This window comes from Simochromis diagramma, unplaced genomic scaffold, assembly GCF_900408965.1.
Source record: "Simochromis diagramma unplaced genomic scaffold, fSimDia1.1 OVJJ01000421.1, whole genome shotgun sequence".
Lineage (NCBI taxonomy): Eukaryota > Metazoa > Chordata > Actinopteri > Cichliformes > Cichlidae > Simochromis > Simochromis diagramma.
This window is the reverse complement of record NW_024387250.1, coordinates 4,167,153-4,184,984: the sequence shown is the minus strand read 5'-3', so window position 1 is coordinate 4,184,984 and position 17,832 is coordinate 4,167,153. Positions and strand designations below refer to the sequence as shown.

The window sequence follows — 17,832 nt, the reverse complement described above, 5'->3', positions numbered from 1 at the left end:
AGCATTATAATCTCCCCTCTGCTCCTCGGTCAGCAGCAGCAGGCATGCAGCTGCATCCTCACACAGGCACAAAGCCAATTGGAGAGCTTTATGTTCCTCAGACCAGCCAGCTGCAACAGCTAACAGCTCGAACTGTGCGATAAACACTTCCCATGGCGTCTTGCCGCTGAACTTAGGCGTTTTTATATTTGCTGCAGCTTGCTGGGCGCCGCCATGTTTGTTTACATCACGTGACGGCGCGCCAAGCGAGATCGACTCCTTCCCGCCGGAATCGCGGCCGCTGTGCGAACAGTTCCCGAGCCTAGTCAAACCTGGAGAAAATCCAGCCTCGGCAGACAGCCGCAGCGCCGTTTCCCTCACTCCATGGGCGGGCGAGCGTGGACGAACCTCCCTCTCCTCCGTCTCCTTCTTAATCTTGCCCGGCAACATCCTCGTCTCGTAACGGCAAGCGTCGCCAGCAACAGGGCGTCGGGCGTTCTGGGGTTCTTTTTTCTTTCTTCACTTCTGACACCAATGTAACATTCACAAGAACCAGACGGTTGGGTCTCAGTTTGTCCGTTTATTCGGCACATAAGCAAGCGGGTTGCTAACTCCGGGGAGAGCGCCCTCGTACAACTCCTCTCCCCAGCCTGGCACACACACACACACACAAACAACCAGGTCCCCCCTCCCCTTCCTGTACCACAACCAAACATGAATCTTAAAGGAACAACAACAGTGTGCAGAGATCACCAACATGTCACTGTACAATAACACTTAACCATCGTTACAATACTAAGAAAAGGTTGTAATCACCTGTTTCTGAATTTCTCTGATTGTTCTGCTCAGTGGCATATGTGTCGAGAAACTTAGAAAAAGTTCCTCCACTGGCACGAAGGTTTTCATAGGATCCAACTTCAGAAATGACTCCATTCTCCAAAACCACTATTTCATCCATGTATGGCAGGAAGCGTATGCCATGAGTCACCAGGATACGAGTCTGTATGGTCAGAGATATGAGACTCAAGTGCATTCACCAATCTAATAAATGAAAATATTAATATTTATAAAGTATATAAACATATCTACTGTATATCTCCCAGCCTGACTTTAAAACCAGTATAAATTCACTATCAGATGAGAAGTGTTGCAAAAGCAGTAACAAAGCGCATTAATTGAATTTAAAGCAGGCGCTAATAAAGTTCAAATGAGATAGTAATTAATAATAGAGTAAAGATATCCAAAGTTTAATGATTTTTAATAGACAAATATTAGAAGAATTAAATATAAATTCAACAATAACAAAATACTGAACTGACAGGATTTACAAAAACATTGTAATTATTAAAGAAAAAAGAAAAAAGAAAAATTATTAAATTGTATTTATCAAAAAGAGAATATAATTCAGTTCACAGACTGACTTGACAATAATTGGTTTAATCATTTAAAAATCATTTATAAAGCCATGTTTCCCAGTGTTTTGGGTTTAATTTCTATTTCCAGATTATTGGTTATTCGTGGTTTTGTTCTCTTGATGTTATTTGTTATTCTGGTTTCTAGTTTAAGTCACTGTCTTCCTTGTGTTCCATGTGCCATGTTCCTTCAGTCTGTCTCTCCATGTCAAGTCCGCATCTTTGTGAATTGTCTCTTAGTTCCTGTTTTATTTTGATAGTCCCAGTCCTATGTGTCTAGTTTTGCTTCTCCTTGTCTCGTTATGTATAATGAACCCCAGCTGTGTCTCCCTCCTGTTTCTCATTCCCTGACTGCTCCTGTGTTTTCTCCTTCTTTTTACTGGTCCGTCTGTGTTCCTCTGTGCTGTTCTCTCTGCTTGTTGGTCTTTGTGTTACCTCCCAAAGGTTTCCCTTTAGGTTCTGCACATGCCATCACCACTTCTGTTTGTATTGTCATTGTGTAAATAAAGCTCACTCTCATTTAAGTCAGTGCCTGCATTTTGGGTCGTATCTCACCTCCACATGGCTTGCCTTGCTAGCCGTGACATTTTTTAACTTGTAATTCTATTTCCAAGTGGCTTTCATTCCTAACCTTTCATTATTAGCTATTTAGTTATCTTGGTCATTTGGTGATATTTAGCCTATTGTAACCTCTACATAATGCTCTGGTCCAGGGTAAAATGAGGTAAAATACTACAAATTAGACACCATGTTTTCTAAGCAAGTAACAGCTGGAATATCCTGTGCAGATAGTATTTCATGTCAAGATTCATCAGAAGAAATTAAATGAGAAATGGGAAAGTTTTTTTTTCCTTTTTCCTCCCTTTTTTCCTGTAAAATAATTATTTGATAATTATTTTTGACATATGTTTTTAAGCACAAACCTTGTTTTTAAGTATTCCATTGGGTCCAATTACATTTTCAAAAAGATGCTTTCCTACATGGGAGTCCACAGCAGACAAAGGGTCATCTAATAGATAGATATCAGCCTGACTGTAGACTGCTCTGGCTAAGCTCACACGCTGCTTTTGACCCCCTGAGAGATTGATACCCTGAAAAGAGAAGAAAGGAGGGGAAAAGAGACACACTCTTTTAGCCTTTCCTTTATAATCAGAAGAGCTCTTCTGTTTTGTTACTTTTTTTCATGTATTTGAGAAACAAATATTTTAAATGTGTTTACAATAAAGACCATACACAGTATTTGCATACAGGAAAAATATTTGTGTAACCAAAAACCTGAACCGTTCAAAGTGTAACTCACTTTCTCTCCAATCTCAGTGAGGTCTCCTCCAGGCAGCAGCTCAAGGTCAGGGGCAAGAGCACAGGCCTGTATGACCTTTTTGAAGTTCTCTTCCTCATGTGGAGATCCAAACAAGATATTATCCTTCAAAGTAGCATTTTGGATCCAGGCTTGCTGCGGTACAAAAGCAAGAGAACCCTGGAAAGAAATAGACTATTACTCAAGACAGATCTGTCTTATCATAAAAAACTGGCATTCACAAAATTTCATCCAGACCAAACACTACCATGGCTAGATGGAAAAAAAAAATCAATTCTTTTACTAGAAATGTTAGAAAACTCCACTGAACTTAGTTTATTCTGTGAGTAAAATGATTTGAGTTATTCCCTTTTCAATATGGATAAAACTGTTCTTTGAACAGGTGGCTTGCCCAGTGGATTTAGCATTGTTTTACATTGTCTTTCTAAAAAAAATGATCACACCAAGCTGGAGTAAAGACACTTATGTAATAAAAAGACAAAAAAAGAAACTGGAATTTAATTTTATGAATTAGAAAACTTGCTGAGCAAAAATTCTTATTCTTCTTTTGGCTAATTTTTTTTAGGGGTTGCCACAGCAAATCCTCTGTCTCAATTTCACAAAAACTGCGCTAAAATGCAGAAAAATATACTTCTTTATTCCGCTGTGGCTGAATTAATCTCCACCAATACTGATAAGTTTAGACCAGATTATCAAAACTGCCTTGAACGAATTAGGCTTTTGCTGTTCTTTGCTTCTATATCTTTGCTTTGTTAGCTAAAGCCTTTAATGTTTAATTATTGCATTCTTAAAAAATATATATTGTAATGTGATTGTTAAAGTCTTCTATGCTTTATTGTTTATTTTATTTTGCATGGTTTTTTTTAACACACACTGATAAATACAAACGGGAAAAAAGCCATTACCCCAATGTTGATAAAACCTTTGGTACTGTGCATCTCTCCAAGGAGGGCTGACATAAGAGACGATTTTCCTGACCCAACAGCTCCCACTACGGCAACCAACCGACCAGGCTCAATGTCCAAATTCACACTGGACACACATAATAACTATACTCAATGCTATGAACACATCAGGGGCAAATAAACAGACTTGAAAAACTTAAGCAATGCTAAAAAATCCCGGTGAACATCTCACAGTTAATTAAGTTAACTAGTAAATTGTGATGACCAACACAGACATACTCTTTCAGCAGAGGCTTTGCATCTTTTTCCCAAGCAAAGGAACCATCACATACGCTCACAGCAGTATCTAAAAAATGAACACAGACCAAGACAGAGCTTAACAGATGATCCGCACACATAAAAACTGTGACTAAACTTCAATCTTCAGCTGTAGAACAAGTGCAAATTCTAATGGTGAACATACTGAAACTGGGGTCTTGGCGCACAATGTCACTGTCGATGTCTTCCCCTGCCAGAAACTTCTCCAGGCGCGTCTTAGACACTGCTGTCTGAAAATTCAAAGAACAGGTCAAGTTTGATGCTATCACAGGCTTGATACATGTGCGTGATGTAGCTCTGTTCACTTACTTGTACAATGGAAGCAATGAGCATGGGCAGCATGGCAAGAGGAGCTCGGAGGATGTTGAAGAGAGAGATGGAAGTAAAAGCTCTCTCAGCAGTTAACACATTATCCTTGCTCACACTAACAAATACTGCAAACGTGGCCAGAGAAACCTGCAAGTACAGACAGTTTAAGAAAAAAGGTTGTTTACCATTGGAATCTAGTCTCTGTGAAGCTCTCTGACAGAACTCACCAGAGCTGGAATGCAGCATGAGGTAAGAATGGAGAAGGAGTGTAGGTAGGCAGACTTCTTCATGACTTTTAGTTCTTCCCCTCTAATGTCTTCCACCTGCTTCTGGAAGGATGGCTCCCAAGCATACAGCTTCAGAATCTGGTGGGAGACAAAAGAAAAAGACAGTGAGGAGGCAGTGAGGCAGAAGGAAGTACTTATGGTCCAAGTTACTGAATGCAGTTTCATGAAGCATCAAAGCCTTACATGTAAGGAAGGCATCTAAATACACCATAGATACACTGAATAAGGGAGCTCACCTTGACCCCGTTTAGAAGTTCATTCATGATTTTCATTCTCTTATCTTTAAAGTTCATGTTCTCTATCTGAAAAGAGACACAATGTAGCTCATGTTAAACAGGCAATAAGACAATACTTAAATCATAGGTGTCAAACTCTGGCCCGCGGGCCAAATTTGGCCCGCAGCCTAATTACATTTGGCCCGCGAAGCCATACCAAATTACTATCAGAGCTGGCCTACTGGTATTATACAGCTAATATATATATTGTTTAGTATTAAGCTTTGCTTGTTCCATATTCAGTTTTTCAGCAAAACGTGTTTGAGTCCATAAGAAAATATTCATTCTTATATCTGGATGAATAAATATATTTCAATAAATATTAACGTTAGCCCGCGACTTTGTTCCAGTTTTGAATTTTGGCCCACTGTGTATTTGAGTTTGACACCCCTGACTTAAATAAAGTGTTTTGAACAGCAATTTATTCTGTGTAATTCATTTGAAAAACAAACAAACAACTTTTTCACCAGCAAGAATCGCATGTTGAAAGTTACAGAGATCACTTTCTTCACATTAATGTTAATATTAATTAAACTCCAAAGAAATTTTTGGTCAGTTTATAGAAGGGAGACTGGTCTATGAGAGCAAATCTGTATGTTGACTGTGAGACACGTGGCTGAGCCTGCATGCTGCGTCACTCAATTGTCCAACTACTTTTGAGCCTCTGAAAGAGGGGGACTGTATCAAAATCTATTAAATAGTCAATGCAATACTTTAGTTAAACATCTTGAATAAAACTTATTCAATTTATTGTGTGAACTATTTACAGCACTGTAAATAAACGCACTGTTCATCATAAAGAGTCCAGCGTTTGGGTCCTCATTCCTCACATCCCGACGGCCTGCCACGCAGACCATGACATAAACAATCAATCCAATAATGTAGTTAAACATTTTGAATAAAAAATTACAATTTGCAGTTTAATCTCATCTTGATTATTTGATTTAGAATCTCGCACAGAGGTTTACAGAAGCAAAGAAGATTTGGCAAGTATTTCCCCTGACCTGGAGTTTTCTGGCCTTGGTTGCTAGCACTGCATTGGTTGGAATTATTAACACCATGACTCCCAGTCCTGCCAACACAGAAGGTCCTAACTCCAGCCACAGGAAAACAATGGATATGATGATCTGCAGAGGGCAGGACCACAGCAGGTGGATAGAGGTGGTCACATCATTGAAGCGCTGGGCATCTGCTGACATCAGGTTCACCGTTTCCCCTACTGTAGACTCCTTACGAGTGTCATTGGACACCACTAATGCCTTAGAAAAGGGATAAAAAGGGCAAATTAATTAGAAAGTGGGGTGAAAATTAAGTAAGAGAAGCATATAAGTGATATTTTGTCTTACTCTGTATGTCACTTAAAAAAACCTCCATAACCCTATATATTGAAAAAAGCAAAGCTGAATTTCTTTTAGAAATAATGTAAATAGTTTTTGATGTCTAAGGAGTATTTTCTTCATCTCCTTATTTCCAAGATTTGGTAAAACTTAATAAAACTTCATAAAAACAAAAATTATGTATTCTGATTGGCTATACAATCAGGGTCTTCACCAGTAGTGACCGAGAACTCACAAAATTAATCATTAAGATCAATAGTAAAAGTATTGATGGAAACTAGAGCTACAGACTAACACAGGTTTTTTCTGTGACAAGTATGTGCTGATAAAAGTTATTTAAAACTGAAACATCTGACAACTGACTTAAGCAGAAAATTATGACTAGTAATTTTTTTCTTCTAATGTGTAACAGTAATTTATATTATACAGCATTTAATTTTTTTTTCACACCAATGTCAATAAATGGTGTTCTGTCACTCCTGTTTTTACCTTTTTATACACAGCAGCCATAAGTGCAGTGCGAACCTTCATCCCCAGCACATGGCAGCGCTGGAAATACTGCTGTAGGGTCAGAGACTGTAGCAGAGCCACCACCATCAGCAACACTGCATACAAATAGCCCTCCCAGGCATATCTGGATTTGTCCTGAGTGAACGAGATCATCAATCTAGGAAAAACAGGGAAAAAAAAGAAGAAAACATGCTAATCTCCTGCTTCATCTTTAGCACTTATCTAACAATGTCCTCATTTCATCCTGCCACTCCTGTTATCGGTTATGAATCACCAGTGTCGAGACACGAGGGACAGAGAAAATTTTAATACCCCCCGCCTTTCTTCTCAACATATCTGAGAGAGGGTGAAAAGGTTTAACATCCAATTTTTGTAATGTGATATATAGTTGTAATCTTTATTTTTATCTTCATTTTTTATCTTTCTTTATTTTTGATAAAAGATAAATGAAAATATAAGTTTGATCAATATGTTAAATGAGAAATGTAGTTTGAGTAGTGTAAGAGTCTAGATTTTTTGTGTGCAGACATGATCTGGCTTGGATCTTGTAGCAATATAACAGTTAAACACAGAATCAGAATTCATATGTGATTTAGCTGTTAGTTAATAGTGATAGTTAATTGCTGAAAGGAGAGAGAAGGGGAGGCAAATGGGACTTGGTAGAGTATAAAAGAGAGCGCCCAGATTAACCTTTTAACCCATTGTGAAACAGTACAGGTAAAAATCTGAGTATTGACCCATTTTAATGTAAATAGCTCTTACAGGTTACTTCAGCCATTTACACATAACATACAGTTGAGGCCTACTGTCAAACCCCCTAAAGCTAATCCACTTAAATACCAAGTGCACCAGGGGGAGCCGCTGTAACTATGTGCCTGATGGAGACCAGAACTGCAAGGCTACTCAGGTCCCCGGATTTTATCAGATAAGCAGGAAAAACATACAGACGATTTTGAGACCATTAAAGCTGGGCGAGCCCTCTGAGCCACATCAGCCCCATCTGAACTTTGCATTGCCTGCTGGGTAATACTCATCCAGCGATTAGAACTTCTTAAACAGAGAGCTGACCCAGACTTCCTGTATTGGGATACTGGTCCCACAGATTGGCAATAGTAAATAGTTAACACAAAGGATTTTAAACGGTAATAGCAAGTAAATCTAAAAACAAAAAACTTAAGAGAGAACAAAATGGGTTTTTTTTTATGTTTACCTAAATATGGTAAAACTGTTACATCTGTAACAGATAATTGCATAAATTCCTTTAACTCTCTGGGTTTTAAAGCAGGCTTAGGCTACGAAAAAGATTTCCCAAGCCTTGAACATCCCACAGAGCACTGTTCAAGCGATCAGTCAGAAATGGAAGGAGTATGGCACAACTGTAAACCTACCAAGACAAGGCCGTCCACCTAAACTCACAGGCCGAACAAGGAGAGCGCTGATCAGAAATGCAGCCAAGAGGCCCATGGTGACTCTGGACGAGCTGCAGAGATCTACAGCTCAGGTGGGGGAATCTGTCCATAGGACAACTATCTGTCGTGCACTTCACAAAGTTGGCCTTTATGGAAGAGTGGCAAGAAGAAAGCCATTGTTAACAGAAAACCACAATAAGTCCCGTTTGCAGTTTGCCACAAGTGGGGGACACAGCAAACATGTGGAAGAAGGTGCTCTGGTCAGAGGAGACCAAAATGGAACTTTTTGGCCAAAATGCAAAACGCTATGTGTGGCGGAAAACTAACACTGCACATCACTCTGAACACACCATCCCCACTGTCAAATATGATGGTGGCAGCATCATGCTTCTCTTCAGCAGGGACAGGGAAGCTGGTCAGAGTTGATGGGAAGAAGGATGGAGCCAAATACAGGGCAATCTTGGACGAAAACCTCTTGGAGTCTGCAAAAGACTTGAGACTGGGGCGGAGGTTCACCTTCCAGCAGGACAACGACCCTAAACATAAAGCCAGGGCAACAATGGAACGGTTTAAAACAAAACATATCCATGTGTTAGAATGGCCCAGTCAAAGTCCAGATCTAAATCCAATCGAGAATCTGTGGCAAGATCTGAAAACTGCTGTTCACAAACGCTGTCCATCTAATCTGACTGAGCTGGAACTGTTTTGCAAAGAAGAATGAGCAAAGATTTCAGTCTCTAGATGTGCAAAGCTGGTAGAGACATACCCTAAAAGACTGGCAGCTGTAATTGCAGCAAAAGGTGGTTCTACAAAGTATTGACTCAGGGGGCTGAATAATTACGCACACCCTGCTTTTCAGGTATTTATTTGTAAAAAATGTTTGGAATCATGTATGATTTTCGTTCCACTTCTCACGTGTACACCACTTTGTACACCACTTTCACGTGGAATTCCAATACAATTGATTCATGTTTGTGGCTGTAATGTGACAAAATGTGGAAAAGTTCAAGGGGGCCGAATACTTTTGCAAGCCACTGTATTATTGACATTATTAAGGAGCTGATGTTGAAAATTAAAAAAATCTGAAAAGAATACACACTTTTGGGAAGTTTCATTCCATTTGCATTAACAGAACGAAAAAAGAAAAGTGAAGTGGCCACAAATGGCCAGGATAGAGCCCAGAGGGTTAAGTGATATAATTGTCTTATTGAAAAATATGCATCAGAAAACCTTCACAGACATACATCAGAAGGTCAGAAAAGTGAACTATTAAGAGACCATTGTAGTCCACTGCAGGGTACAACACAGCTAAGTTCCTAGTTTAAGTCCAGCGACATTGTACAAGCACAACATTGTTCTTCTCTTAAATCTGTTGTTTTATTTCTGTAATATCTTACTCACTTAAGGAGCTGAGGACTGACAAAGGTTAACACATCCTCCAGAAGTTTGAAGCAGAAAGATTCAATCAGAATCCTTTTAAAGGTCTTGTAAATGGTGGTAATCAGCCATGAATTGGGATAGTTCTCTTCCTCCTTATTGTCCTTTTTCTTCTTTTCATCTTCTGTCTTCCCCCTTTCCTCCTAAAGGAACAGATCATTCAAGCACAGTTGATGAGATTTATTCAGAAAAAAACATAGTAATTGATTGATTAGTGGTGTTGGTAAAATCCGTTTAGACTGTAGCTCAATATAGTGTACATGTGAGTGGAAGTGATTTTGATTAAATGCTCTCACCATCATTAGTACATCCCGACTCACCCCTTTCTCCAGACCACTGGAAAGCCCATTTTGCTGTGGGTCTTCCTGGGCACTGTGTATGTTCTGAAACAATTTCTTTTTCATCTTGTTCTGGAATCGGACCCTAGCTGCATCCAACTCAGGCTTCATGAAATGCTGGAAACGCTCATTGATGAAAGCAGTGCTATCACTCTCATTCAGATCCCACATGTCCTCCTGAACCAGAGGTTGTTTGTAGCCTTTTAAGACCATACTGTAAAAACAATGAGAACTTTGAAGACATGGAGCACATATGTAGGTGCTTGTTAAGATTCCAACTATAGTGACCTTAATGTTACCTGTTTAACCAGTTGAATGTGATTCTACTCAAAAATGCTGCACCTGCTTCAGGATTCTGTGGATAAAAACAAGGTTCAATCTATCTTATTTAATCTATGCTTATAAAACTTCACCCTCGGAAAACAAACAAACAAAACCAATAACAAATAAAGGGTACCTTTTTTATAAGGTCTTTGGCTTCTGGGGGAATATCAGCCACAGTAGAAAGAACTAATGAAATCAGTTTAAGCCCAAAAGAAATGTAGAAAAGGCTGAAACGTGGGACATCACGGACCTCGCCCTAAATACCAAAAATGAGAGAAAGAAAAACTTTAAAGGGTCCCGAAGAAAAATGAAAATGGTGTGTTATGGAAAATATAGAGTCAATCATATCAAGTTATTGCATCATGTCTGAGTAAATCTACTATTTGTCTTCTACTTTAATCCAACTTGATCAAATGTCTTCACTCATACCAGTCTGAGAGCCTCTCGTAGGAGGGTCTGGAAAGGAAAGATGTCACACACTACAAGAAGCAACCAGAAGAGGAAAATAGAGGCAGAGTCTATTGCTCCTTCCCGTCTTAATCCTTCATGGCAAAGCAGGACAAGGATCTAACAAAGAAGACACATCAGAACATAAAAACAAATCCTTTCAAATTTAAATAAATAAATATAAAGGTTGCTCAATTTACCCAAGTGACTGAAAATAAAACTGGATTTGCGTAGTATACACCAGCATTTTTTGAAGATTGGTCACTGTTTGGACCAAAATCTTCTCCTAGTGTGACTCCCAGGTGTGCTATGGCCGTCAGGAACAACAGAGACGCCACAAGCTGAGGGAAGAAAACACAGACCAGACATGAGAATAAATCATGTTATTCTATTAAAAAATTGCATTAACCTCCTAGGACCCGGCGTCCACATATGTGGACATCACATTTTGTTTTGTCTAGACCAAAATACTAAATTTTGCTCTACAAGGGCCTGATATCCACCTACGAGGACATTATACTGCCACTGTTCTATCGAAATTTAAAACAAACATCCTCATATGTGGATCTCATTTATCTTAGAAACAAAAATCAGGTAAAAAAAAATAAATAAATAAAAATCTGGTAATTCTTTGTTTTTACATTCATCAGGTGCCAATCAGCCCAAATAGCAAAGAGAAATTAAAAGTGCATGACATGAAAGAGTTCGGGTCTTAGGAAGCTAAAGGACTGTTATTAGTTGGAGTTCATGTACTGTTATTCCATATGTAATGCAAAAGATTCTATAATACCCTTAAAAACATACTTAAACTAGTTGAACTAAGTAAAACAGTGATTGAAATTCTCATTAGATTATTGACAAGTTACTGTTTATTTTTGATTATATCAACTGTAAAATGGATTTTTATATGTATCTGAATATAAAGTTAATTGATTCACCTTTTTGTTGTATTGTAATTGCAATACTCTCACTCACAGTATAACAAGCTGCAACTGCACTATGTGAATGTACCTTGGGAAGACTGTCCGAATTTGACATTTGCCACGTTTGGAGTAAAATGCCAATGGAAGAGACAGTGGCAATACACAGGACAAAGCTGAAGAGAACTGAGTGCCACTGGACTGCTGCAAGGTTGGGGAGAGGAGACCACAGGAGGGGGAGGACACATGGAGGAACACTGTTGTTTTAGTGTGGGAAATGAAATTGGGTTAAGGAGCCTGGAGAGAAAAAAAAACTGCCTTGGAGTGTAGAATTGAGAAAGTGTCTGGAGCACCGCAAAGAGGAGAGGTACACAAAAATGACAAAAATAAGTATAAATGCATTAATCCTACTAACACAGACACACATGCAATAAAGCTCATGAAGATCAGATAGTATTTTAAGCATGCGTTTCTGTTATTATCATCTTGTCCGGTTCACTTAGTGGGATGAGAAGTGATATATAAACTAGCAGACTATTATTATATTCAATTCAATTCAATTCAATTTTATTTATATAGCGCCAAATCACAACAAAAGTCGCCTCAAGGCGCTTCATAGATACAGAGAAAAACCCAACAATCATATGACCCCCTATGAGCAAGCACTTTGGCGACAGTGGGAAGGAAAAACTCCCTTTTAACAGGAAGAAACCTCCGGCAGAACCAGGCTCAGGGAGGGGCGGCCATCTGCTGCGACCGGTTGGGGTGAGAGAAGGAAGACAGGATAAAAGACATGCTGTGGAAGAGAGACAGAGGTTAATAACAGATATGATTCAATGCAGAGAGGTCTGTTAATACATAGTGAGTGAGAAAGGTGACTGGAAAGGAAAAACTCAATGCATCATGGGAATCCCCCGGCAGCCTACATCTATTGTAGCATAACTAAGGGAGGATTCAGGGTCACCTGGTCCAGCCCTAACTATATGCTTTAGCAAAAAGAAAAGTTTTAAGCTTAATCTTAAAAGTAGAGATAGTGTCTGTCTCCCGAATCCAAACTGGAAGCTGGTTCCACAGAAGAGGGGCCTGAAAACTGCAGGCTCTCCTTCCCATTCTACTTTTAAATACCCTAGGAACAACATATGTTGGGGAAAGATGATTGAACTGAGTTGAACAGAATGCTGTAGAGGGCTTAAATAAGTAAGTGCCAACTCTAATAGATTATTGAGTTTCTTGTTCCTGATGTGTGGGGGATGTTTTACCATGGCACACCTGGTTACATGGGAAGAGACTCAATATCTAATAGACAATTAATGTTGTGTGAAGTGTGTGGCTGGTGGATGAAAGTGTTTTGAAATTCTAAATTCTAAATTTAGAATTCTTCATTCTAAATTCTCATTTTTCCTTTTGAAATGATGTCATATTGCTGAAACTTAAGTATGCGGCACAAGAAGTTCTGCTATCAGCAATAAACATGAGGGGACTGACTGGACTGACAGTGGGGACAAATGTCCTCAAGATTGCACCTACTCCACCCAGACAGTGGGGGAAAGGGTGGATGTATGTATGTTTTTGTTTTTTGTTTTTTTTACAGGAGCAGGAAGATGACAGCGCCATACTAGGGTCGCATGAGCTTGTGGGCCATGCGGACTTAACTTTTCAGTTGCCAAATTCTGTGTGTACTTACCAGCAGTGTGTTATTCATGACATCATGTTTACAATGCAAAGGTCACTGTGAGAAAGTGTGCAAACAGATGATGAAATGCACTGTGCTAACATCCATGTCACTTTTTCCACAGCAGATGGTTAATCATATGATTTAATCACATGATTTACAGCAGGATACACCACTGGATAATGTTTTTTTAACATAGGGATACAGATCTACTCCAGGGGAGAAGCCCTGGAATTTTTTAAAGAGACAATGTACATATCTTCTTGTGCTTCTCTAATTGTGTTAAATTGACACATGGCAAGGAGCATATGGCAAAAGAGGGTTTCTGGGGTAGTTTTCATTTTAAAATTACAGGTGCAGTGTTACGGAAGGAAATCATCCAAAAGGCACATCCAAAGGCTTCAAGAGGACCAGTGAGAAGTAGGGACCATTTCCAACACAGCTGACAACAAGAGTATTTAAACTAGTGGTGTGTGATAGTGCATATTTTGGTATCGATCCAATACCAAGTAAATAGGGGCCAATATCGCTGATACCGATATCGATACCGATACTGATATCGGTACTACCTTAATAGAAAATAGAAAATGCTTATAGAAAATGAATATGATCAATTTTTTTCTAGAAAAATCTTAAGTAAAAAGTGCAAACCAGTAAACAAACTAAAACAAACAAGTGCTGTTGAGAAACTATACAACAAAAATTACAATTAAAATTCTCAACAACAACAACAAGAACTGGTAAAAATATAAATGATATGTAAACAACTTAACAAGACCCAATGCGTCTAAGTCATGTCATGTGACGGCGCAACATTTAAACACAAGAGGGGGAGCAATGTGTGTCTGCTCTGCGCTGCTACAGGTGTGGCGAGTCTGGTGACCTGGCTGTTTCGTCTTTGCCGAAACCACAGCATTGCAAACGAGAGTGGAACGTAAAGTAAAGAATCAATCTCACCACGCTAGTAACGATCCGATACCGATGCTGATGCCGACTTGGTATCGATACTTGGATCGATCCGCCCACAACTCAGGGCTGTGCTGGGTTCGGGAGAGGCTCTGTCGGTCGTTTGCCCTGCGATGACTGCTCTCATCAAGCTTGGTTTTGTTGGTTTTTATTGAAGAATGTTAGCTACTGCTCACCGTTTGTCTGCAGGTTTTATTATAATTTTTGGTAGAGTCCCTTTCAAAACTGGTATCACTGGATGGTACAGCCATTCCATTCAAGTTGGATAGATAGTCCAGCGCAAGGGCGCAGTCTGTTAAATGAGTCATATATGTACTGATTGTGTATTTCATTGTGTAGCTGTTTTTCTGCATTTGTGCATTTGTGAACTAGCATGAAGTGTGGAAAGAGGGGAATGTTAATGCAATACTGAGAAACCTTTAGTGAAAACTAATCTTCAGTTAGGATGATTACAGTCCATAGGGGGAAAATTTAACAGCAAAAAGCTTTTTCAGAGAACTTGGAGCTCATGAAAGCAGGTTAACAAATGACCTGACCACACATAAGAATTAAGGGAAGCAGACATAGCTGGAGAAAAAGGCACAGCTTAAAAAGAAAGCAAAACTAATTGCAAGATACAGGAGACAAATGACTAACGTAAAAAACACAGGGAATGAGAAACAATAATTTGAAACGGGGAGACAAGAACTTTACAGAATGAAGAACACTGAATGAGCACATTGAGGAAACACTGAAGGAAAATGTAAAAGTTCTACAATCAGGACTACGGTAACTTTGTACTTTCCATATAGTTCGATGACTTTTTAGGATTTTCACCGAAACACCACAACTATAACAATTTCAGAATTTCCTTAAAAAGCTCAGAAAGCTTATTCAAACTCACATTTTTACAATACCCTTTGACACCAACAAGTCTGTGACAGGAGAGCGATGGAACCGCCCACATCTTAATGCTTTTAAACACTTATTTACGTTTGGTTGCTGTACACATCTACACACACCAACAACAATATCCTTCAGGACCTTGTTCGCCCTTATAGGCAGGGGAGGCGTGACAAGCTAATGTAGCTCAGGTGTGTCAGCCTCACCACAGCCATGCAACGAACCACGCCGGCTGCTTGTCCAGTGGCAACAGTGAAGCTGGTCTTCTCGACCGCATGGCAAGCGACGGTGGCGCACCACAGGCTTGGTCATGAGCCTGGGCTCACAGGCAGCTGGGCAGGCAGCTGACGCGCGCAGGACCACATCAGGAGAGCAGGAACACTGCCCCTGCCAGGCACCAGCCGCTCTCACCCGAGGAGTGGGGACAGATCCCAACAGTTTTGACCAATTGAAAGCACAAATTGATATATAATTCTCTGTAATGTTAAGGGAAGGTAAGTCTCTTTCAGGAAGTTGGTTACAGCTAACTGCTTGGAGACAGTGTTTTTCTGAATGAAAGAGATCCATGTACATGCTTATGGTTTGAACTGCTTGAGGCAATAAATGATTAGAAACTTGGATTCAGACTACATCCTTCTTTTACCCAAGATAAAAAGAATGTGCAACAAATGCTTCCATCAAAACACAACAAATGTGTTAACTGACAACAAATCCATGTGAAAGTACAGAAACTAGTTTTAATGTCATTTTGTCATTTTATACTGTGATTTTATTGTAATTTGATTCATATTTTATGTATTTAAAAATAACAGAAATTCTGTTTTTCCTGTAAATTCTGTAAAACTTTACAGTAAAGCACTTTTTTTTACAGTATACGGTTAAACTTTTGAAACTAGAAGACAGCTACCTAAGCTATGAACTGAAACAACAATTCTTTATGAAGATGTCTTTATTAGATAGTATTTCTTACCTGTTTGCAGATGTAGAGCTTGGACAGTTGTTTTGTGTTTACATTTGCACTCTGACAGAGAGCCAGCAGGTGCCATGGGGCACAGAGCCACAGGAAACAAAGGGGGATCCATACAAGAACTGTCTGTTCCACACATAGTGGAAGGTCTGGGTCTGGTCGCTTCAGATATGAAACATTCTGAAGAACACATACAAACAAACACATATACATAACAAAGTCCTGCTGCCCTTCTAAGGGAACCATAAAGTGCAACTGATTAACTCTCTGAAACCAGAAACTCTGAAACCAGAAAGTTAATCATCTTCTTTTCTGCATATTTGGAAGATGTCTTTCATAGTTGCTGTGACAAATAGAAATCATTACCTTCTTGTTTGTCTAATCTGTGTTGAACGGGTTGACACAATAACATGACCAGCTTTTTACCCTTGCCTTAAACCTTTTATGTCTCCAAAGTATAGGAAAAAAAGATCTTCAAAAAAACCACCACAAACTTCAATACCAACTTCAACATCAACATGTCCCTGACATGGTATTATAAGGTGTTATATGTCTGTTTGCTGTCATTCTCAACATACCTTCCAGACAATTTACTTTGTATGTTACTAGTCTGATATGTTTGTTTGAATTAATTCTTCAGTCTTTCTGCTTGTTTAACTCACCCAAAAAATGGACCCACAGTACTCCTCCAGAGCTGCCGCACACATGCTTTACAGTGATAGCTTCAGTCAACCTCAGCTGATCAGACAAGCCGACGCCTCTCACCCTCTGCCCCACTACTGCCGTGTTTTACTCAAATACTGCTGCTTTCTCCTCTGTCCACCCACAGTTCACTGACAATTGTAGGATGTGGCTGTAAGGGACTTTGATCCATGAGGTTTTTTAAGCAGAAAAACAAGTTGCTTATTCCCTCTACAGAGAAACGACATTAATACAACAGAGAGGTGCTGGATTAGCGTAGAGAATACAAGATTCGAATCTGTGCCTGGTTTCTACAAAAAGTACACTACAGGCTTTCTAGTGAGTCAATGAAAACATTCAACCGATAAAGCAAAATCATTTAGAGAATCAAGCTTTGTAATTTGCACAAATAAGCTCCTGAGAGAGGAAAAAAAAGTGAAGGACTTGCATAAGTCTCAGTTATGTAAGACTTTTCCCCCTAACACACTTTTTACTGTGTTAGAGGGAAAACTTACTGAAAAAGGGAAGGGGAGGGAGCATTTAGGGATTTGGAGGGAGTGGGGTCATTAGATCCCTTTTCATGTTATTTTCTACATAAATATTTGAAAACAGTAAGGTTTTGAAAAGTACTCTAGTTCCACTTTGTCATAAGTACACATACAGTTGTCATATCATCATTGATATGAATGTCATTGTAATTTTTGATTTCTTTGAAGTCATCGTTTTCCAGGATGGAATGATTGTACAGCACACATACTGAGTACATGTCTACTAATATTTGGTCAAACGTCCCTTTGTAAGTTACACCTCAGGGTGACATTTTTGGTTGCTATCAACAAGATTCTGGAGTAATTATGGCTGGATATTTGACCAATCTTCTGGACAGAATTGGTAGAGTTCAAATCGGTGAGTTTCCTAGCATAGACCCAGTTTTTAAGTGTAATCCACAAATTTTCAGTAAGGTTGAGGTTAGGGTTGGGAAGACCATTCCCGAAGCCTAATATTAGCCTGTTTTATCCATTCCAAAGCCAGTTTTAATAGATGGATGTAAATGGATGCAGAGGCCTGATCAGTATTAATTGATTTCATTATTTGATTTTTTTAGTTCCTGGATATTTCATACACATGTTTGTGGGAAC

The 17,832-nt window shown here is 39.2% G+C and overlaps 1 protein-coding gene across 4 annotated transcripts in view; it reads right to left on the bottom strand.

The window, feature by feature from the left end:
• The window catches only part of LOC120715145 (canalicular multispecific organic anion transporter 1-like), a 49,756-nt gene extending 32,654 nt beyond the window's left edge, over positions 1-17,102 (bottom strand). For 2 of the 4 annotated variants that reach the window (XM_040001982.1, XM_040001984.1), the window contains exons 1-19: positions 16,675-17,097; positions 16,016-16,192; positions 10,806-10,946; positions 10,588-10,725; positions 10,292-10,414; positions 10,134-10,189; positions 9,793-10,048; positions 9,461-9,639; positions 6,630-6,807; positions 5,808-6,062; positions 4,765-4,830; positions 4,469-4,606; positions 4,242-4,388; positions 4,078-4,162; positions 3,894-3,960; positions 3,615-3,741; positions 2,692-2,868; positions 2,315-2,482; positions 796-979 (exon numbers count right to left, since the gene is read on the bottom strand). In XM_040001982.1, coding sequence (XP_039857916.1) covers positions 796-979; positions 2,315-2,482; positions 2,692-2,868; positions 3,615-3,741; positions 3,894-3,960; positions 4,078-4,162; positions 4,242-4,388; positions 4,469-4,606; positions 4,765-4,830; positions 5,808-6,062; positions 6,630-6,807; positions 9,461-9,639; positions 9,793-10,048; positions 10,134-10,189; positions 10,292-10,414; positions 10,588-10,725; positions 10,806-10,946; positions 16,016-16,192; positions 16,675-16,719 — 2,707 coding nt within the window. In that variant the 5' untranslated portion in view covers positions 16,720-17,097. Of the gene's footprint in view, positions 1-795; positions 980-2,314; positions 2,483-2,691; positions 2,869-3,614; positions 3,742-3,893; positions 3,961-4,077; positions 4,163-4,241; positions 4,389-4,468; positions 4,607-4,764; positions 4,831-5,807; positions 6,063-6,629; positions 6,808-9,460; positions 9,640-9,792; positions 10,049-10,133; positions 10,190-10,291; positions 10,415-10,587; positions 10,726-10,805; positions 10,947-11,616; positions 11,730-16,015; positions 16,193-16,674 lie in introns of all 4 variants that reach the window. The other 2 variants (XM_040001985.1, XM_040001981.1) reach the window with 2 other exon arrangements.
• Positions 17,103-17,832: the final 730 nt, after the last annotated feature.